Source organism: Myiozetetes cayanensis, unplaced genomic scaffold (assembly GCF_022539395.1).
Source record: "Myiozetetes cayanensis isolate MyiCay16 unplaced genomic scaffold, myiCay2020 scf5-8, whole genome shotgun sequence".
Classification (NCBI taxonomy): domain Eukaryota; kingdom Metazoa; phylum Chordata; class Aves; order Passeriformes; family Tyrannidae; genus Myiozetetes; species Myiozetetes cayanensis.
The window spans coordinates 24065218-24088127 of NW_026087742.1; the positions used below are offsets into that span (position 1 = coordinate 24065218).

The 22910-nt window shown below is 43.3% G+C and overlaps 2 protein-coding genes across 4 annotated transcripts in view; both read left to right on the forward strand.

Annotated features, from left to right (window-relative positions):
- LOC126649238 (galactosylgalactosylxylosylprotein 3-beta-glucuronosyltransferase 1-like) overlaps positions 1-4940 on the forward strand; it is a 28654-nt gene extending 23714 nt beyond the window's left edge. For all 3 annotated transcript variants that reach the window (XM_050333205.1, XM_050333203.1, XM_050333204.1), the window contains exon 6: positions 1687-4940. The gene's annotated coding sequence lies outside the window, so the exon portion shown is untranslated. The remainder of the gene's footprint in view (positions 1-1686) is intronic.
- Positions 4941-8657: 3717 nt separating this feature from the next.
- LOC126648570 (beta-1,4-galactosyltransferase 3-like) lies at positions 8658-22869 on the forward strand. The gene is made up of 6 exons (XM_050331740.1): positions 8658-9174; positions 15903-16138; positions 17695-17885; positions 18405-18527; positions 21213-21317; positions 22265-22869. The coding sequence occupies exons 1-6, from the start codon at positions 8937-8939 to the stop codon at positions 22404-22406; spliced, it is 1035 nt and encodes a 344-aa protein (XP_050187697.1). The 5' UTR covers positions 8658-8936; the 3' UTR covers positions 22407-22869.
- The last annotated feature ends 41 nt before the right edge of the window (positions 22870-22910 follow it).

Below are 22910 nucleotides of genomic sequence, written 5' to 3' on the forward strand. Positions count from 1 at the left end.
GCAACAGGCTCATTTTGCATACTCACCCATTCTGAAGGTATGATTGCCCAAACTCAGCTCCTACGCACTCAGAATCTGGCTAACTGGTCTGGAGGTACCACTTACCTTGTAAAGGATGAGCAGGTTTATAAAATCTCAGATAGATTAGACCCTCCTTGACTAATTGTCAGAGGAGGGGGCTGACTCTTCCACTACAGATGCAGAGTGCGGATGGGATGTTTCCATAAATGTGCCATTTATATATCAGCACTTTTGTTCTTACCATCTCTCCCAGCCCAAACACTCAGCCATCCTCCACGAGAAATGCCACACACCAGCTATGGATTCCCATGGGAACGGCTCCCCACAAGTCATTTGCTGTGGGAAATGAAAGCAAACAATCTGACAGATAAAGACGCTGCCACACGTTCACCAGCAGGACTTGCATCCTTATCTAAACCATGCTCTCCAATGCTTTCAAGCAGATTGTTGGCTGGGTCAGCCCTGTAGATTTTGAAGGAGCTTTTCACTTGCACTAGCAGTGAATTTGACCACAATACCTTCTGCACCACTGTCTGCCGTGTGGGGCAGCTACTCTGACCTGCCAGGCAGGCAGGAGGTACCCACTCCAGGAGACACCTGCAAGGTAAATTGCTTGACTGGGCAGTCAAGCAAAATTGTTGGATTACCTCTCTTAAAGTTCTAATTTGATATCTCTGCTGATGGCTATGGTGTTTTGGAGGTCCTTACTATCAAGGCAGCTAAACTTCAGAACCTTGACAGACATGACCTAGATAAACCAGGGCTGAGGAAAAAAAAAAAAAAAGGAGGCAAAATTACTCCTCTGGGGATATTCTGTTCTTAGACACAATAGGGAGAATGTTTCTGTCTTTCCCTCCAGGCAATTAGTCCTTGTTGAGGATCAGATTGAGCGCGTTAAATCCCAGACCTCCTAGAGTCTTCTTTCCCTTCAAAGACTGCAGATGTGAACTAGGCAGACATTGCTTGGTGTGGGATTTGGTAATCTCTCCTAATCTCTAGCTGGGCCACTTGCAGGGTTGCTTGCCACAGAATAACCAAAAGTTATCACAGCATACATCCCTGCCAACTGTTGAAATGCTGTCAAAACTCAGGCTTTGGCTTCTGAGAACAGAAGACAGAAATTAATTTCACTTCATATTTTTCTTTGTTAAAGTCCTAAAAACTATCACTCAAGACTGGTGTTATAAAAACTACCTAGCCTTATTGCTAACATTTATTTACAGGCATCTGAGAGAGAAGAGTGTGCTTAGGTTAACACAGGGGTCCTGCTGTCTTGTGAAATTCAGAAACAGAGAAAGTGCATCTGCATTTCAGAGCTCCCAGACAGACTGAACAGGGATCCTCAGATCTTATCCTCCTGCTCTTTCTTTAAAAAAAAATTATCAAAGAAGTTAAAATAATGATTTTTAAGGGCAGACAAAAAAAATCCATCAAAAACTTTATCTAATCCATAAATAAAATCTCCCAGCTCGGACTCTGTAGTGTAAACAGAATGAGCAGCTCTTCAGCCATATCTCAGCCCAAAGCTGTGCACAGTGTAGCTGAGGAACCTGTTTACTGATCCCTGCCAGGTATATCCCTCAACCATGGGATAGCCCTGTTACACTGGATGTTGTATTGACGCCTCTATGTCCTTCTTACCTCATCTTGTGTTTTTTTTGACAGAGGCAGCGGGCTGTGATCGTTCCTGAAGTTTGTCAGCAACCATAGCAGCTGTGCACCCTACTTGTTCTACCCAGCGCTCTGCTCCACTGCTGGAGGATGATGAACACCCCCAAATGTCACCACTCTGATCAGCTCCCACTGCCCAAAAAGGTGGTAATAAGCAGGGACAGAGCTTATGTGGTGCCCTGCAATCCTCCCCACCTGGGAGAGGAGTGCTTCCCTTCCCCTGTGGGCCCTGTACTTCTAACCATTCGTTAAAATTTATTAGACGTGATCTTCATTCTCAGCTGTGCCAGCATGGGGGCTGACATCTGGGATGGGTGCAGGTGCCTGCAAAGGTCTCTCCTGGCATATGGTAAAGCCTGAGCTTCAGTGGTTCAAGGTCAGGAGTTGTCACTAAAGCACAAATGTGGACCTGTTGGCCTGAGGCTGGTATGCTCTCAAACCAGCTTTAAAGCAAAGCTAGCCTGAGACACTGTCCCTCTGAGGGATGCATTCAGATACTTACATGGATCAGCCTTCAGTGTTGGAGAGGAAGCTGTGACAGAGTGCCTCATTTGGCGTTTGGGAGTTTAGAAGCAATCTGGTGCCTACCCCTCAGCTAGGATCTTGAACTGTTCCTGCTTAAGGTTGTTTTGGAAAATGCTGTCCCAGATCCCCAGGCAGAGAGCCCTCTGGATAAAGGTCGCTCTCTTGCTCAGGGAGACCCGGCAGGTACTGTACCTCAAAGGCCATGCCTCCGTGTCTCGCTGCAGGGACCAGAAAGCAAGGGCAAAGACGGATGGACTTGAACATATTCAAGGCCTGGAAGCCTGCTGGAGCACCATCACTCTCTGAAGTGAAGGTGGGTGAGAAGTGCTCAGAGAAGAGGAATCCTCAGCCTGCACTAATCTGCTGTGAGAACATCAAGGAATGAGGAGACATCACTGGAAAACCTATCTTGAGCACATACATGACAATTGAAACAGCAAATGTGACAAGATTTTGCAGCTGAACTTTGAAAGGAGCATGTGATGCTGTGAAGAGAGAGGAGTCAGTGTCATGTGGAAGGGTTTCCCTTTCCCTCAATAGAACAGGAAGACAGCCAGGTGGAAGGCAGCCCACAAAGCAGGAGGTGCAAATGAGGACCGAAGGAAGGATGCACTGGATTAAAAGCACAAGTGTTGATACCATGTGTGTGCGTGGGGAGTGGTGTTGCTGTGACTTTTCCAGGAAGATTCCTTGAATGACCCAGAAACCCCTTTGAGCGTATCTTGAAAACCTTCTTCACTCAGGCCATGAGAATGAAGGCTTTAGGCATTCAAAATACATCAAGGATTTCACAGCTGGGGAAAAGTTTTAAGCGACTGAATCATCCCTCACCCAAGAAATTCTGGGCTAGGAGAAAACTTATTTATTTGTTGATTTATTTATACTAGAATTCTTCTCTGCCTATTCCTTGATTCCTTTGATTTTTAGCTTAGATCACCTGACATATTCATGAAGGAAGAATATTACCCACTCGCCTCAAAACAGTAGAGCTTGGTGTTCACCGATGAATGTCATATGTTTTGTGCTCCCTGGGGTTTCTTTAAAATGGTGTCTTAAACTGGCAAAATAATCAGAAACACAGCAAGGAGGGGAGTACAGCGAAGGAAATTATAGTTCCTTTACGCAAGAGGCGTGGGTGGCACCAAGTTTCTGGCTCCCAAGCGATCACTGTGAGGTAAAAACATGAGCAAAGGAGTGCCTCACTCAACAGATAGTCCCCATGGGATCTTGGGAAGCCTCCATGAAGGGGGCTCTTTGAAGGGTATCTGAGAGAGGGAGTTGGTCCATGTCCCCTCAGTGGAGAACGAGCCACCATACATCCTGCTAGGAGGGGGCTAAAGTACAGGAGGGGGCAAAGAGGATGAGATGCCTCCCTTCAGAGAGGGACACAGGAGAAATTAAAGAATAGGCAACAAATAGAGAAATGGAGACTGTGTTCAGTGAGGCTTAGGCCGGGGTCTGTCCAGATGAAGACACCCAGCAGTACGAGGCCACCCTGCCAGCTGTCTCAGTATGAAGAAATACTGAATGGGCTGAAAAAACAGTGTCTGAACTCTAGGAAGGTCCTTACAGAGAAAGGGTCTGGCATCCTGGTACTGGATAGCATGAAGGAAGCCCAGCATAAACCAAATGCTTTTCTCTCTGCATTTCTCAGAGCTTTCTGTCCTGTCCTCTTCAGAAGGTAACAGGGCTTGCACTCCAGTGGGCTTTGCCAACCCATCCTTTCACCAGGGCTCAAAGCTTCTACCCAGCATTAAACCAAGATTAGGTCCCCTTCTTTGTGATTTCAGTGAATGAGCAAGAGTGAGGGAATAAAGGAGTTGATTTATGATCCTCCATTTTCTCCTCTGAGATGGGCAGGGTTTCTGCCCGTATGAACAGGAGGAGGAATGATGATTAATTCTCAGGCCTTTAATCTCACACAGGTACTACATAGGCTTTTGACACTGACATTGAGAGTCTATAGCAAGGATCTCTTCTCTTTGCAACACCATACACGTTTTTAGTTGTTCTTTCTACACCCCCAGAAGAAAGCAAAATTACTGTTCCTGTATGTACTACACTGTCAGTTCAGTGTCGGTCAGGTTCAGCTCTCAAGACCAGCCCTACCATACCATCTCCATTCTTGCCCCAGCCTGGCCCTGGGGAGTAGACTTTATGTGAATCAAGAAGTTCTGTCTGTCACTAAATTGTGCAGAACCAAGACCTTGTATGGACAGCATGAATGTATGCAGCTGATATTCCAGGCTAGCAGACATTTGGACCTGTTCAGCACAAATACTCTTCCCTGTAGACCAGCCTAAGGACAGCAAGGACTGCTGCTGGCCAAGGTGTATCAGCTAAGGGTAGGTGAGTAATAGGCACCACAAGTTGAGATGGCTGTTAGCAAAGCTGGGTGGGAGAGCCCAGGAGAAAAGCAGCTGTCAAGAGTTACAGGCTTCAGGGGAAGTGAACGCAGTAAGGAGGGAAGCTGCAGATCAAGCCTGAAGTATTTAATTAAGAGAAGGCATCCCAGTGCCTGGTTTTTACTAGCATATTAGTACCTGATATTCATGTTCTCTGAGATTCATCCAATTCACCAACCAGTGAATATTACTAACCTTTCCTGTTGCAGAAAATACTATTGACGAATGAAAGAGAATGTCAAGAAAGTACTTTTTAATGGTTATTTATTTATATTGAATGGTACTAGAGCATTATTAAATACAATGTGAATAGTATAATATTGCACCATTGTCTTGTCTGCAGCATAAGTGCTTACTCCTTTTCCAGGACTTTTCCACAGTGGACTCTGGAATGGAGAATGTATCCATTTTAGTTGTTCTCAAGGCTACTCATTTCAGTCTTCATCTGACCCAAATGTCACAAAAGAAAGTCAAGCAAAAACATTTCAGGTCCCCAAGACTGTTGCCTGTATTATGGAGATAAAGGAAAAAGGAGACAGGAGAATATAACCCAAAATCTATAGTCTTACAGCATCTCTAGTTGTCATTTTGGACATGGTGACCATCCCTACTGAGATTGCTCTGCAAAGGTGCTGACCACGACTCAAAAGTGAGTGGTGGTCAAAACACTGAGCAGGCCATCAGTTCTCCATCACAAAGGAGAGGGGAAGACAAACTCTCTTAGTGAAATGTCTATTTGACAGGAAGCCACTGTTGGCTAATCCAGAATCCTGGAAGAAGCTAGCAGATCCAAGTCCTGTTTCTAATGCTCTCACTGATTTTCTCTGTCACTGGGCCAAGGTACATGACATCAGGTATCTGGGTTTTTTACCATCAGCAGGGCACCCACCTCCCAGAAACGTGGAAGCAGTTTTAAGACTTTTCTGAGGAAGCCTTGCTAAAAATTTAGCAGAGTACAAGCCAAATTCATACCTGTGTAATAAAGAAAAAATCACATTCTCAAAGATGCTGCTTAAAGTACAGTGTGAAGTTTACAAACCAAGATCCTGCAAAAGGCTGAGAAAGAACTTCTGCAGCCAAAGTACCTGAAACAGAGTACCTAGAAAACAGTCACTCCCAAAAACGAGGGACAGCTCTGATTGGCTGTAGTGACTATAAGTTTCTGCAGTGCTTGTAAAACAGCTAATGCTCCTTCCTCTTCCGTTCATGGAAACCCTGGGGACTGGGAGGGCAGTGGATAAGACATATTGACCAACACACCATGAGCACCCTCTCTGGTATTCCTCTGTTATACCAGCTGTTCCTCCCCTCCTTGGGCCCTGCATTTTCAAGGCAAAACTCCCAAGAGTCACTTTGCTGCAGGGATCTAATGCAGGCCCCACGAGACAGGGCATGGAAGAGAAGGGGAGAGAAAATGAGCAAGCAAGAATGAATCTTATTAAATGGAGCAAAGTACTTCTCCCAGTCTCTCATCACATTCAGGGCTGATTGGAGGTAAAACTGCACTTGGAGGGAGGGAAGGCCCCCTCCCCTGGGACAATCCAGAGGCTCTCGCACAAACTTAATTTCAAGCTCTGTTGAAGATGATGTTTGCCTTTTTTTTCCTTCTTTTTCTTTTTTTTTTTTTTTAATGCATTCAATTTAATTTCTCAGGCAGATGTGTGAAAATGAGAAAGGCAGACCTTTGACTGTGAAGACAACCCAGTGCCTGTTTCTTACCGATCCAGTCTCACATTGTTTTCCTCCATCACTGCCCTCAGTAAATCTCTGTGCAGAGGTTGCTAAAATGCCCGCCACCTCCCTTCCACGCTTCGGTGGAGACAGTTACATTATTTCTTTTTTGCATTTAAGCAATACAATTCAATTTTAATTCAAAACACACCCTAGCTTTCCATGGCACTGTTTAGAGCAGGAGCACTGTGACCTTGAAAAGGCTCAGACCTGCTGGCACCATGAAGTTCTGATCTGTACTTTGCTCTCCAGTCCCGACTTGTTTACTTGTGAGAAAAAGGGTCTTGGTGGATTTATGATCCACCCATTTTGATGATGATGGTTGAAGGGGAAAGAGACAAACTGCATTTGGTTTTGGAAGGCTCCCAAGGGAGACATTCCTGGACATTCAGCTCTCAGCCTGCACTGAAACACATGCTGTTTGGCTCCTCTGCAGACAGTTGATCTGGCAAGCTGTATGTTAATTTTCCAGCCTTGAGAGCATATATACACATAGGTAAAAATACAGATTGGGGTAGGCTTCTGCCTTTCCATCTGACCTGATTCTTCTGACCAAAAATTGGCATGAGGTGACCATTTTTACAACTAAGCCCTGACTGTGACGAAGTTAGCAGAGCCACTGGTGCAGGGCGGTTCTAGTGGATCCAGCTTCTCCCTTGTCCAAGACAGATGGAGGCAGACATGCTTTGTCCACATTGCTCCTACATTGTGATTTCCTACTGTGACCCAAGGAAGGATCGCAAGCGAAACATAAAGCAGTACTAGGCCCTAAAACAATTGCTGTCTGCAACCCCAGGTCATACCACGAAAATCTTGGTTCCTTTGTTTGTTTCATAGCTGACACAGAGATTAATTTTTTCCTGTCCGTGGCATTGTACTCACTGGAGCTACCATGGAACAGCAAGCTTTGCTTTGTTTTATGGAGGGGAAGACAAGCAGGGTGGGTTTGCCGAGATTGTGGAGAGAATGGCACAGGGAAAATGTAAACAGTGGAGACTCACAGCAGTGTGCAAGAAAAGCAAGCTTTGCAGCAGCAGCATTGGGTGGGTTTCAGTAGAGCAAGACTTTGCCCAGGGAAAAGAAATGTTAAGTACATTTTTTATTTTAAAAACCAATTAAGTTAAAATTAAATGTGAAATGACGACAATTTGCATCCAGGCCTTAAGCAATCCACTTAAATTGAATAATGAGTTGTTCTGTGCAGCAGAATTACTGAGATCGTTTCCTGTAGACATATACCCTATATCTTAGGCCAAGTCTGAAGGAAGAGTACTCCCAGCTCCCCATAAAAGTGCTGTCAGCCTCTCCCCCCATCTTTTTCCCATGCCACCCTGTTTGGAGGACAAGCAGCAGCACATGCTTCACAGAATCATAGAATGGGTAAGTTTGGAAGGGATCGCTGGAGATATCTGGTCCAAGCTCCGTGCTCAAGCAGAGTCCCCTGGAAAAGGTTAGTCCAGGCAGCCAGTCCCGGTGCTCAGTGCTGCGCCTGGTCTGGGATTGCACACAGGGGCTGGCTGCCTGACCACCTTGGAGCCGGATGCTGAGCTCAGGGTGCTGCCCCCTCTCACGGGCACAGATTTCCTTTGAACTCTCTCCCCACTGCAAACCCAACCCCTGACTCTTCTTTGGAGCCTTGTAGGAATTTAATATGTGTAAGACGTCTTTTCCTCTGCTGCATTTAAGTGAAAATGGTCACACTAGAGCAGGCAGATGACTGACAGCACAATCTTGTAAGAAGGCTTATCGCTTTACAAAATCAGCCAGTGAAGAAAGGAAAAGCCAAAATTCTTAAGAGACAGCAAGGCCATGATGGGAGGCCCCTCACAGTGGGGCCGTGCTCCTGTCTGTGGTCCCTTCAGGCTCAGGCAGAGGTGTATCCATTTCACAGAATCACAGAATCAATTAAGCTGGAAAAGACCTCTGAGATCATCGAGTCACATCAAGCACTACCCTGCTTGCCCCATCCGTTCTTTCCTTAAACACCTCCAAGGGACAGTGACTCCATCACCTCCCCGGGCAGTCTATTCCCACGTCTAAATTTCCGTTCATCTCTCCCTGACCAAATTAAAGATGGGACAGCAGCCGGGTGTTGACCGAGGAGACGACACGCTGAGCAGCCCAGTCGGCGGTCGCTGACGAGGGGGTAGGGAGGGGGGGGATGCAAACTACAGCTCCCAGGATGCCGCGCGGCGGCACGGCCCGCCCGGGGCGGGCCGTGCCGCGCGGCATCCTGGGAGCTGTAGTCTGGCCGCGATGTGGGCGGGCGCTGCGTCTGTGCCACAGCGATCCCGTGCCGCTGTCCCCGGGCTCTGCTCGGGGTGGCCCTGGACACCCAGGACCCTCTGCCAGCCCGCCTGGCACAGCTCTCAGCGGGAACGGGAGGTTTGGCTCCCGGCGTCCCGACGGAGCCGCGCTGAGAGAGCACGCTGCCGCCTCAGAAAGTTGGAGGAGGAGGAGGAAGAACAGGAGGAGGAGGAGGAGGTCTGCACAGCGATGTAGACCGGAGCGTGGGACGGCAGAGCTCGTGGAAGGCGGATCAGCTCCTCGTCGCCCAGATTCCCGGAGCATGGGCTAAAAGCTATGTCCCTCTCCCGTGTGGAAAACCACTGTTTCCTGCTGTTTGTGTGCGTCTTCCAGGCGGTGTTTATCCTCATCCTCTACCGAGGTGGACCTTCGAACGTGTTCCGCGGGTTTTTGGACTCGCCGCAGGTTGTGGATTACTCGAAGCCCCACGATGTGTACACAAACCTCAGCTTGTTCACCCGGGCTCCCAATGAGGACACTATGCCCCTCTGCTCGGCGCGGTCGCCGGTCCTTGGTAGGTACGAACGCAGCGTGTTCACCTCGAACGCTTCAGAGATGTGAGTTGTGTCTGCTTCAAAACTTTTCCACTTTGGAACCCGTGGACTGATGTAATTGACAAAATTCTCTCCCGCTAACTAACTTGTTTTGTTTTTTTTTTTTGGTTATGCGAGGAAAAGTATTTTACTGACCTGTAAACTTTCCAGTGTTAAGGGCTTGGCTACATAGATGTTGAGATTGTAGAGCAAGAGTGATAATAGCGCATGGTGTTAATATCAAGTTAGTAATATTTCTTTTTCTTGGCAGTCCTGAATAAAATGTGCCAACGATTCAGTAACTGCATAACACTGACCTCTGACTCACCGTAACCTCTGGGTTCTTTGTCTTAACCTTATATCAAGCCTGTAGTTCAATATAAATTGATTAAGTTGGATTTAAGTATCATTTGCATAAAGATATAGCTTGGCACCTTGGTCTTCATGGTGAACTTACTGGCCTGTGACTGTTACACATCCTTTAGACTTAGAAACTTCTCCATTATACTTAAAAGTCTGGTCACAGGTTAGTTTGTATTTACACTAGAACCACATTAGAGCTGATCCTAAAGGCAGCTATTGCACTACTAAAAACAGTTGAGAAATTTTAAGTAAATGCAAAGTCAAACCTATACAGCAAATGTAGCGCTATTAAAGTGGTGATGCATGTCAGGAAATAGTGAATCCGTCAGCCATGAACGGGATGAGTTCTGTCAGCATGCACTTAACAGCTGGTTTGGGGCCATCAACTTGTTAGAGTACTTTGTAGTACATTTCTCTTGCCTGGCTTTTCTGAACTGCCCAGGTTTCTGCATTATCTAAATGCTGTATATAACTAGCCTTGGACCACTGCTTAGTAGTTGCCGTGATGTTCTGGGACAGCTGATCACCACACGTGGAATCCATTAAGAGCAAATGTCTGATCTCGGTTCACGTGGAGGTTTTGTGGGAAGCCAGTGCTCTTGTGTCAAGTTGCTTACTTGTGCTACAGAACTCTCCTGGGACCCTTTGGATGGGCCTGCTTAGACTGCCATCTTTGTAACAATGGCTGTTCTTTTGAGAGGTTTTCTTCCTTCCTCTGTTGTTTGTAGTTAAATGAAATGCATGCAGTAGGTATGATGAACTTGTATGATAACTTTTGGGTATATGTTTCAGTGTTTCCCTAGGAAACAGCTCCAATAAGTAAATCCTGAAATCCTGATAGCACAGAGCCTTTTTGCACAGCTGCCAGCTCTAATGGTCTGGGTGCACTCAGACCATCAGTTCTTCTGGGAAGCTACAATACCTAGTTTCAGACTGAATGGTTTTATTTGAAAAAGCACAGCAGGAATGTGACTGCACCCCATTTGTCTCCACTACTGATGAGAATCCGCTGTCCTGAAGAGTCAAAGGAGACAGCTTTGGTCTCAAAAAAATAGAACACCGAACAAAACTAGATGCAGTTCTGTGCAGCCTGTCTGCAAACCATCAGATAAGCAGGAGTAGTGATGAATACGGAGGAGGCAGATGCAGGGTAAAATTACACTAATCTGTGCTCTTAGAGCTATGAAGTCTTTTTAAGACTTCTGCCCACCTCTGATAGTGCTGGGAACAGGGGATTGGCCTGCATGTGCTACTGCAGAGCTAAAATGAAAACATAATGTTAGTCATAGGCAGAAACAGTCAGTTGGCTGGGAGAAAAAAAAGTAAGAGGTAAATGAGGCAGAGTAATTGTGGAAGCTTTGCTGCATGAAAAATATTGAGTGGAGCATATGAACCATTGTTGTGGTGAAACACAAGGAATTTGGAGCACGGACACAGATTCAGCTTAAGAAAAATGAGCGCTCTGCTACAACTTAACTTTTAGTCAGTGATATTTCCCTTTAAATATAGGAAGTAAATTATTCCTTCTAGTATCTCTATATGCCAGCGTCTTCTGGGTGTTTTGCTTTGTTTTTAACTGAGAAACATGCTACTTTGTAAGGTAGTTTGCCCTTTGTTTTGTATGTAATGGGCACATATGAATAGATATATAAACATTTTATAAATGCCTTGAATGGTTGTTATCATCTCTCATGAGACTGATCTCTCTTGGAAGCGTTATATCAGAGAGACCAATGCCTTTTAATATTTATTTCATAAACTCTATTAAATAAGATTTCAAATCAATTCTCGAGAACTCCAGTCTCCTAGTCAGAGCTGGTAATAAGTCACTGTGCCCACTCCAAAGCGTGTTAAAGTCACTGGAAGGATGCCAAATGGCTTAAATGGTTTCTGCATCAGGGCTTTTATGAAGTGCGGCACTTTCTCCATTTATATATATATATATAGTAGATCATTTTGATAACTGTTTGAATGTAAATCAGCTTGCAGCTCATCTGTCTTTTTCCTGCCTCTTGAATTTACAGCATTTTGGTTCTTCCAGGGCTTTGGAGTAAGAATTGAAGTATAGTTGCTAATCATCTCTGCCTCAGAGGAACTAGACTCTTGCTGACTAGTAGTCCTTTTTTAACATCTGGTTAAAGTCTAGACATTAGACCTTTTGTCATCACAACTTGAAAAGCATTGCACAAGGTATTCAGTATCTTCATTAATATCGTGAATAAATTACTTAACTTCCCTCAAAAGTTAAAGTTTCTACACAAATAACTGGTTGCCTGTTTCCTCCTCCTCTATTTTTGGAAAAAGTGAAGTATTTGTATGCTAGAGTTGTACTTCTTTAAACATACCAAAGTAGCATTTAAATACAAAATCTGTCTTTCTCACATTGCATGCAAGATGTCTTGTTTTGGTTTGTCTTTTCCTCTTACCAGGAAGAAGTTTGATGCTTAGAAGAATTGGCCTTTTTTATTAATTTTATTTTGATTTAAAGAGGTACCTTACTTCATGCATGGGATGTGCTGAACAAGTTGGTTTGACCCTTGAGAACTTTAATAGTTGAAAGTTCTGTCTGTAACTCTGCTGTTTATAACTCGCTCCTGCTAAGGAAGGATTTTTTTTCCAAGCCCTTCTTATAGCAGTTACTGCCTTTCACTGCCATCTGTCATAACCTTTTCATGAGCATGACCATCTGTTGTGGTAATAAGTAGCTCCTGCTACGTTTTCCAATGCTACCAGAGTTCCTTCTCTTGGATTTAAGGGTAAATAAAAAGGTGGTAATGCTGAGATTTATTTTCAGTTGCCACTGAGGCAGCCTTGTATTCTGTCACTAGAAACGTATGCTTACATTAAAGCTGTTGGTCTGCTTTTTTTTTTTCCTTTAAACAGTGTTAGAATTACACAAATACAACTCTGTTAATGTAGTGTGTGTGGTGCTGCACTGTCTCAGTGCAGCATTCATCCGTGCTACCCTTCCCGTTTCCTTAGCTTGTGTAAGTTCTGCTTGTTCTGGTTGAGCTCTGTAATTAGAGCTGCAAACTTCAAATGTGTAGCAAGGAGTTTAGAAGTCGAGTAGTTACTTTCTTAAGGTGGGATGGATCTGACCAAAATCAAGAGATCCCCAACAGACAAATGCATTGCCTAGAAAGTAAAGCAAACGGGCAGTGTGTTGTTACTGGCACAACAATGCAGACAGGGAATCGTGAGCTGTAACTCTACACACTGAACTTCATATTAATTAAATACCCTCTGTGTGATGGTACAGGCACAGAAAGAGCTTAGGAAGCAGGCAATGGAGAAATTGCTTGGGCAGTTCAGGGTCTTGGCTCTGTACCTTGCCTGAACTGAGATCTTCTGCTTTCTGTTATGTCTAAGATGGGTTTTTCCTCCTTTCCAAAAGCTGCGTTTTAGCAGTTTTATTTTCCCTCTTTGGTCCAGCCTGCAACTGCTCTGTTTGCATTTGGAATTTAATTGGATTACGGTGCATTTGCCTTTTGTTAGTTGGGCAGAAAGGAGACATGAGAGCCAGAATTTAGCTTGTAGCGGAGGAGTGTAGGGCAGCCAGAGGTTTTGGAAATATAAGTCACACTAATTTCTTTTCTCCTTGGCATGTGCACTTTCTGAGCTGAGTTGTTTGAAGTCTGGAGCCAGGCAGCATGGGAGAACATGACATCTTGAAAAAACTGTAAAATGCAGATACTACCCTCCTGAGTGGTATGCTTGGGTGTGGAAGGAGAGAACAGGTGTGAAACTATTGCATGTTATATTACTCATACCCTTTAACACTCAAATTTAGATTTTATTTTTTTTAATCTAAGGATTATCATTGCAGAATCTTACTCTGCAATACAAAGAGTCCTAATTGTTTTATAGAAAGCAAAATCCTGCCTTTGTGGGAGGAATTAATTCCCTTTCTTATATTTTCCTTGGAGCTATGATTTACAGTTGAAATCCCTGAATATAACATTTCTTTATCAAGCTCCAGCTGTCATAAAATCCACGGTTAATGGTGCTTTAGTTAAAAGATCTGATAATCAGGGAGTCCACAGACCTAAAAGGCAGTATAAACTACAAGTTAAAAACATTGTTGGACTGAAAGGTGGGGATCTTAAAGGCAGAAGATGAAACTGTATGCATAGAAGTAGGTGACAACATCATAAAACTGTAAATGTGACCTAGATTCATGGGCCCACAGCATGAGTCTGTGAAGAACTATCCTTCTGTTTCAGGTACAAATATATGGCAATGTACTCCAGTTTCCTTCTGAGGGTAATGCAGTCAAAATCAAATTCCCCTTCATTTTAAGTGCTTGGGGAAGGACTGAAAGTGACACTTAAGAGTCAGGTATTGCGTGATCTTGCTAGCAACCAAAATTCAGGTTTTCTTTTTAAAAAGTGGGATTCACAGTGGCTAGACCTTTTTGACAGTGTGAGGAATGAGACCAGTGGCTGCTAAGAGTGACCTTCAGGAAATACCATTTGCATGTTCCCTTTGCCCATCAGAAATGCGATGTGTAACAACTTCCACGTAGTACCAAACATTTCCCGTTTCTGAATGGGCACCTTGAACCTTAGGGTAAATTTAGTTCCTAAGCTTTGTTACTGCTCAAAAAAACCAAACAACCAAACCCCCAAACAAACAAACAAAACCAAAGAAAAACAACAAACCCCCAAAACCAGTGAAGGGATGTTTCTTCCTTCTATGTCAGTTAAACAGGATGTGGGTGAGCGCAGGCTCAATTTTTATGTTTTTCATTTGAATTGTAGCAGAGACTTGAATGCAGGATGGCCTGGAAGAAGTAGTTTCTGGACCTGCTTAATTAGTCTTAAGACACACCTGTACCTCTTCCTGCTCAAATGAAAGCTACTAAACACCAGGCCTAAACATTTGCCCTCTCTGAGGCTTCATGAGCAGAAGTTTTTAGAGAGAATAATTTACTTCAGTGCTTTGAGAGAAAGTCTGACTTATGAGATATGGAATAACTCAGCTGTAGCATTAACTATGAGCTTGGAAGGGGAAAAAAAATATTGTTTACAGCTATTTAAAAAAAAAAAACAAGCCAGCAACAACTTGCCTTACAGACTTCTGGTGCAAAAAAATTTTTTGCCTTTGGTAGCACGGTTTGCAGAGAATTGTTGAATAGAAATGTCATTTGAAATTGCCAGCTTGTAATTATGATTCAGGTGAAAGTTTTTCCCTAGTTCTTTAAAGTATTAGATTTTAATCTTTCTCTGCATTTGCGCTTTATTTTCTTAGAAGTTGACAGGTGTAGGAAATCATTAAGGCACACTGATTTGTATGTAAATTTAACTCTTCTGCTACTTCTGGAAGCTTTTCTCAGTACCCATAAGGACAGGCATTTAAATAATTGTAGAATTTGTTTATTTATATCATAACAGTGAGATTTGTGTTAAAATGGTAATTGATTCTTCTTTTTACCTGTGACTTTTCAAGCTTTTTCCATCTGAAAAATGGAAGAATTCATGTAAAAATGCAAATTATTTTATTTAATTAGGTAAAAACTGTTGAACATATCCAGTATGTTTTGTATTTAAAATTCAGGTGCTGAGTAGAGGAACAGTGATATGTAGTTTCTTTTGCTACCTTGTGCCTGTTCCTGAAAATGTAAAACCTTTCTTCCTTCTCAGTTCTGTCATCTGCTTCTTCCAACATTTTGAAGTACTGCCTACTTATCACAGTGTATAAAATGAAATAATATAGCAAATACAGCCATTGTGGCATGTGATTATAACATCAAATTGAACTTGAAACGTTTTTTAAGATAAAGCTAACATTTCCTAAAGTGTTTGTGTCCATCCAGGCTTTAAACTATTTCTGCCCTGACCTGCTGAATATCCATTTGGACGTCTTTGTCCTCAAATCTCTTCTGAAAGAGGCTTAGAGAAATGTTCTAGATGGGTAGCAAAACCAGATGTGTCTGTTCATCTTGATTAATCTTCAGCTCTTTTCTTACAGTGAATACATTATTCAAGGATCTCAATCTAAGCAACACGAGACTGTAGTAGGGAGCCAGTAGCAGGCGAGAGCAAGCTGTGCAGGAGCCCAGTGAGACTTGCTGGCTGTGCCAGGACTCGGGATGCCTGGCAGGGAAAGTGCCATCCTGGTACTGAGCCTGGCACCCCTCGGTGTGGAGCTGTGGGGTGGTGACCAGCAGGCAGTGGTGAAATTCCTCACCTAGGCCCAGCTGTGTGGGCATTATTAACTGCTCTGTGGTAGGGCTGGTGTCCCGAAGTAGTGACCATGTGTAACTAATCTGGTAGGTCTGAATGAAGGCTGAGAAACATCACTGACCTTACTTTTTTTTGTTTCTCTTTTCTGTCTCTCCTTACAGTTGGTCCATTAACCATCACCTTCAGGATGCTCCCCAGTGAAAGGATGATCATCAAAAAAAATCCTTTCGTTCAGTCTGGTGGCCACTACAGGCCACCTCACTGCTTCGCCCGCTACAAATCTGCCATCCTTGTGGCCTACAGGAACCAAGAGAAGTACCTCCACCATCTTCTCTACTACATTCATCCCTTCTTGCAGCGCCAGCAGCTCAGTTACACTATCTACTTGATTCAGCAGGTAAATCTAAATCAAATGTGCCTGCCAGCTGAGCTTCACAGTTACGGGTTGGTTCTGAACTTGAAATGCACCTGGGTCGGGGCAACCCTCGGTATCAGAACAGGCTGGGGATGAACAGATTGAGAGCAGCCCTGCTGAGAAGGACTTGGGGGTGCTCTTGGATGAGAGGCTGGACATGACCCAGCAATGTGCACTTGCAGCCCTGAAAGCTGAATGTGACCTGGGCTGCAGCAAAAGCAGCGTGGCCAGCAGGTTGAGGGAGGTGATTCTGCCCCTCTGCTCCACTCTGATGAGAGCCCACCTGGAGTGCTGCATCCGGATCTGGGGTCCCAGCACAGGAAGGAGCTGTTGGAGCAAGTCCAGAGGAGGGGCCACCAAGGTGATTAGAGGGCTGGAGCACCTCTCCTGTGAGGAAAGGCTGAGAGAATTGGGATTGTTCAGCCTGGAAAAGAGACAGCCTAGGCGTGACCTGACTGTGGTCTTCCAGTACCTGAAGGGAGTCTACAAAAAAGATTGAGAGAGACTTTTTACAAGAGCATATAGTGACAGGACAAGGAGGAATGGCTTTAAACTGACAGAGAATAGGTTTAGATTAGATATGAAGAAAAATTCTTTACTGTGAGGATGGTGAGGCACTGGAACAGGCTGCCCAGAGAAGTTGTGGATGCGCAATCCTTGGAAGTGTTCAAGACTAGGTTGGGCGGAGCTCTGAGCAACCTGGTCTAGTGAAAGATGTCCTTGCCCATGGCAGGGGGTTTGGAACTAGATCATCTTTAAGGTCCTTTCCAAGCCAGGCCATTCTATGAAATATGACTCCTCTAGTATAGAAATACCATAACACTTGTCAAGATCATTATTCAGCTATTGATTAGTTCTGTTGGGGATTTTCTTCTAGAGGGATAAAGTTGTCATTTCAATGATACCTTGTATTTTCATCTGTTTGAGAGCCGAATGTGGTTTGTCTGTAGCTTGTCAGTGTGGCTACTGAGCAAAATCTCAAGACTTAATGCTAAAGTGAAGTTGGGTATTTTTAGTCTGTCTCAAATACAGACATCTGGCTTGACCCTGCTGAGGAGCAGCCTGTGCAGGGCAAACAACTTTTTGTAACTGATGTGCACTGGTGTTGCAAAAGATCAGTGGTGAGAGACCAAGTTTTGGATTCATGAATTAAAACTGATAGTTTACTGGGAGGGAGAAGAAGCTTTTTTGTTTGACCAAGATCTTTTTTTCTCATTTCTAAGCTGTAATAAACAGTAGTTAGGGCAAAAGTGTTGATGTGCAGATGTACACCTGAGGATTGGCTTATGGATCTCTTGAAAGTCAGCCTTCTTGAGGTGCCAACAGTGTACAGCCCCTGACACAGCAAAGCTGACAATTGTTGAGAATGTTGTGAAGAGGGTGGGTGAAATCTTCAGAGTTGGGAACATGGAATTTGCAGCCATTATCGATTCATTACTGTGCCATTCAATTGAATAAGAATTTTTTACTAACACAAATTTTCAGTTGTGTTACCATCTTTGTTGTTTTGGTAAAGAAATGCAGGTTTTCTTTTCCAGGTGGGGAGTGGTTCATTTAACCGAGCAAAGCTGCTTAATGTTGGTGTCCGGGAAGCCATGAAGGATGAAGACTGGGACTGCCTTGTCCTGCATGATGTTGACCTAGTACCTGAGAATGACTATAACCTCTACATTTGTGATGAATACTATCCCAAGCATATGGCAAGTGCCATGGATAAGTTTCAGTACATGTAAGTGCCTCCATTTGCTTTCTGTGTATATGCATTCTACTTGGCTCACTTCCTGCTTAGAAAGTAGGGATGGGGAACAGTGAAAGACAGAACTTCTGTAAGGTGTTCTGTGTGTTGGTTTTGCAGTAGTGACTTCCCTAGAAAAGGATGTGCTTGACCTAAGCATGCAATCTTGAACAATTCCTTTGCCTGTAGTTCCCTGTTACACTGTTAGCTCAGCCTGGCAAATAACTGACAGGTTTCAGTTTGACTTTCCTTCAAGAATAAAAGTATAAGGGTGGGAAATACTGGATCATATGGAAGATGATGTGATAGGATGCAGGTATCTTAAACTGGCCCAAGATGTGAAATTTGAAACCAGCTTTACTTTGGTCTACTTTGGGAGAAGATTTTCGGTTTTGGTATTGTAGTGACAGTGTCTGTAAAACATATGTGTGATTTGGATCACATTGTCAGTTGTGAAGGACAGGTATTAGACTTCAGTATTGATGCCTTTTTTGGTTTTTTTCTCTCTTTTAGTCTGCCTTACAAGACCTTTTTTGGGGGTGTATCTGCTCTGACTCCAGATCATTACATGAAGATGAATGGGTTTCCAAATACATACTGGGGTGATGGTGGTGAAGATGACGACATTGCTACAAGGTACTAATGCACAGGACAGTCTTAAAATAGCTAGCTCAAGCTGGCTAGTGAAGTCTAGCATTGCCCTAAGAAAGGAACCAAGACATTGTTCCTTAGTGTGCTTGCAGTATCATTACAATCCAAAATGCTGTTGGCATTGGGAATGGTTAATATCAGAAGCTGCTCAGAAGCTATGAATCCAGCCACTGTGTGCTGGGAAAACACAGCTTTCTCGGCTTAGGAGAGCAGAATGTTACTTCACATCCTTGTGCCTTTAGTCCAAGGGGTTATAACCAGTAGGAGTTGACAAGTGCCTCCTTTGACGTGGACAGCCCCAACAAAGGGAAGGAATCTGCAAGCCTGAGGAATAAGAAGGTACTTACTAATTCTCAGACAGTTGGGAATTTAAGTTAAGTGCATTTAGGTTGCTCTGAGTACTACCTAATCACCAATACTGGGCATTAAGGAACGCAAGGAATTCTATCTTTTGTCTGCAGTGCTGGGTGATGGAGAAGCCTGTGTACTAATGTGAGTCAGTGACAGCAGGAGTTGATGGTCTTCCTTGTACTTGGGTTGCCATGGCAGCAGCATGCTATAGGAGTGAATATGACGAGTTTAGTTCCAGGTACTCTGCCTCATGCGAATTCTTCAAGTGCAGAATCATGGCTACAGCTCCTTTATTCAGCTTTGCAGTTGCACTGTGCACCTTTATCATCCAGCACTGAGGCAGGCTCATGGGGAGTTTTTAAAACTAAACTGACCATAGAAGGCTTTTTGTTTTTCCTTGCACAGTGCAACAAGTTACACGAGGTTTTTTAAAGCAGTTATTTTTCTGGAAATTGAAAGTCAGATTTTTCTAAGGTAGAATTGCTCCTTTGCCTTTCAGATGAAGCCAACTAAAAGGTTATATGGTTGTTTAAAGAGTCTGCATTTATGAAAGGAATGGAATGCCAGGAAAATAGATCTTTACATCAAACACTACAATGCTGGGTTTATTCAACTGTTCTTGGCACAGCTTAGGCATCTAATGTGGTTTTCGGTATGAGGGATAAAAAATCATGCCAGTTATGCATAGGAGTGCACTTCCTTGAAGAGACTCCTGTAAGACAAGTGGATTATGTAGCTCCCAAAATAGCCCTTTCTTGAAAGGAATTGGATCATATGTTTACAGAGAAAACTTTTATATTAATGATTAGCAGTGTTGTGGCCTAGAGATATATGTAGGCCATGGACAGTGCCTGTTAATGATTTATTCACATTCTGAAGTCTCAGCCTTCCCCAGTTAGAAATGAGCTGCTGTTCTTAAGTGACCATCTGGTATTTGGATTTTAGGAGGTGCTTAAGGCACTTCTTACCATGTAGCAACAAAATTAATGATTTTTTTTTTTTGACATTGCAATGTCCAATTTCAAAAAGTCCTGTGTAATTTTTTTTTCTGGGATACTACTTATTAAAGCAGAGCTAGTCGAAAAAAACCTGCTGGCTGCTACTTACATTTGACAGACTGCAAAACTGTATTAGTTGTAGCAAACACCAGGATCTACCTTCTCTCAGAGGAAAACTTATGTGTTTACATTATCAACTACAGGAAGGTCGGTAGGGTTCTTCTTAACAGTAAATTAATGTAAGAACTGTACCATATGACAGTTTAAGTTTAATTTTGCAATGCAGAAACTGTAACAGCAAATCTAGTTTAGTGTTCTTGCTTGTCTCTTTATGATTGAATGTGCCATAAGCTTATGTTCAGAAAACAACAAACTTCGTCTAAAACTCGATCTGAAATAACAGTATTATAACACTGTCAATGAAGTGTTATAATACTCTCATGGCTCTAAAAAAACCAATACTTTCAGATCTGTGGCCTCTTTCAGCTTTATAACATTCCTGCTCTATCAGATCTCACTGGAACGCAGTCAAATGCTCGAAACATGCCAGTTAGATAACCTCAACTGAGCAAACATTCATTCTTACATTCAGAGGAATTTTCTTTGTGTAAGGGCTGTCCTGTGATAACAGAGGTTTGGTAGCCGTTGCACTATTAAAGGCACTTTTTATTGACAAACTAACATAGATGCCATCAGCAGTGGTTGGGGGTTGTTTTAGAGTCACCCAAAATGCTGGTTTTTAGGAGCTCTGTTCCAGAATTCTGAGCCTTCAGTTCACTCATGTCTTATCTAACCATCCCACAACTGAGCTCACATTTGCTCACATTTGTTTGTCTGGTGACTGTATTTATCACTAATCTTTTATGAACCAGTATAATCAGGCCATCTGAATGAATGGCACGTCTCAAAGAACAGAGAGTCTTAATCTGGTTTTGAAACTCAGGACTGGCTTCCTTTCAGAATCTGCAAGTTTAAGGTCTTTTTTTTTAAAATTTAGGTGATGGACCACTAGGCAGCAAACGCTCTGCTCTGAGAAGGAAGTGGAATAATGATTTTGTTAAATTAATAGGAATTGCTCTTAAATGCTCTGTATGTTTTTGCTCATTCCCTGCTTGTCATAATCCTCTTGTACCCTGTGGAAGTGCACTGCAGCTGGGAGCTTTCCAGCCCAAGCTTGGCCTCGACCCTGCTAGAGAAGATCATGTGCTGCTTCTGCATTTTGTTTTTATTGCATTAACACTGAAAATCATCTCTGACTATAACTAAGTCTAGAAACAGCATCTTTATGCCTAAGCAAATATTTTTATATGTTGTTTTAAAGGATTCGGTTAGCAGGAATGAAAATAGTCCGGACACCACCTCACCTTGGACGCTACAAAGTGATGAACTACGATGAAGAGACAGAGATGCAAGAGCCTTGGAGAAGGTAACTGTTTGGGTTGGGAGCTACTCTTTGCCTTGTGGCAGGCAGAGTCTTACTGTCATCTTCCCCAGAACAGGAAGTAAATATACCTCATGTCACTGCTTCTTCTTCTGCTTTAGGGAGGCTATTTAAAAGCACCTCCCAGCCAGTCTCAACTGAATCACTCATATCCTGTCTTTGCACGTGAAGGGTTTCTCCTTGTTTCCTACCTTTTTTTCCTGCTGTGAAGATCCATTCTAGCTACGAAGCTAACACATGTCAGACTTAAGCACCAAATAATTCAAGGAGTAAAACTTTAGGAAAAAATACTGCCCATCTTGTAAATAGGGAGAGTTCACTTTGAAGAGGCACTTTGTTACAACTTCCCTATAATAAAAACTTGCTCTTCAATCTGTGTGGAGTTACAATGTGCCATTAAAATAGTGGAAAGCAGTATTCTAGCTTGAAGACATGAGGAAGGTGCTATGAGAGACTTTATCTAACACTGTTTTATATAGAAGAGCTGGAGGAGGGTGTTGGGTCAAGTGTGGTGGAGGCTTCTCATACCGACAGCGCAGGTTTCTCTTTATCATCTCAAAACTCAGGTTTCCATAACAACCCTGTCTAAAAACCTACCTACAGCAGCCTATGTACACCCTTGCTGCAAGCCTCTTGTGTTGCACTCCTAGGTCTCTCTAAGCTGCTGCCAGCTTCCTGGGCTTTGGCAGACTGTAGCTGCCACCTCACTGGTCAACCTGTCTGATTAGGGTCCAGTCCAAATTGTCCTCCTTGTTCAGAAAACTCAGTGTGAATTCATTGTAATCTGTTTATTCTGTATCATGTGGGGAAAGTTTTCTCAGGGCTTTTCTGCTACCTCTTTGAGACCTCTGGAATCCTCTTTCGTTCTTCTGCAGCTTGAGCTGCAAATGTCGCCTCCATTCTTCTAACTGCAGGTGTTCTTCCTTCCTCAGGCCTACTTCTCAACACAACACCAGGAAAACATGGAAAGCTGATGGAATGAATTCATTACAGTTCAGGCTCCTTTCCAGGATAAAGCATCCTCTTTATACCAAGATCACTGTGGACATTGGATATGTTCCCCCATTTTCTTAAGAGACTGAAAACAAAAGCAGAGGTTGGGTGCAGCCTGGGCACTCAGCTGCTACCTCCCCTTGTCCTGTGGAGTCTGCACCACCTGAGACTAATCCTTTTGCCTTTCATGCATTTCACTTTTCTTCAAACAGTTTAAGATTTAGAAGGACAGGCTTCAGGAATAGGAGATGACAGCTAATAAACAGGCTGTGGTTTACTGTAAAAATTGTCCATGTCACTGTAAAACTAACTACTGAGCCAAGTCTCCTTGACAGTAAGCTGATCCAAGCTTTCTGGAACCTTTGTTCCATAACTGGATAGCTCTGTCCTGCTTTGTACTTAAGTGTTAATTAGGATGCAAACCATTCTGTCAGAATGGCCTCTGAAGTGTTATATTTTGAGAAAGTGTTGAAGCCAGTCATAGTTCTGTAAATATCTTTTGTGAATTTGAGTAAAATAAATTTGAGTTCTGTGTTTGGCTTAAGAGTTTTATATAATATTAAGTAAGAGTGTAATAAAAGAGAA

Bases quoted from the DNA above. Each gene is read 5' to 3' on its own strand.
- LOC126648570 (XM_050331740.1), top strand. From the start codon at position 8,937: ATGTCCCTCTCCCGTGTGGAAAACCACTGTTTCCTGCTGTTTGTGTGC. The intron at 9,175-15,902 runs GTAGGTACGAAC...CTCTCCTTACAG, and splicing joins GGCGCGGTCGCCGGTCCTTG to TTGGTCCATTAACCATCACC. The intron at 17,886-18,404 runs GTAAGTGCCTCC...TCTCTCTTTTAG, and splicing joins ATGGATAAGTTTCAGTACAT to TCTGCCTTACAAGACCTTTT.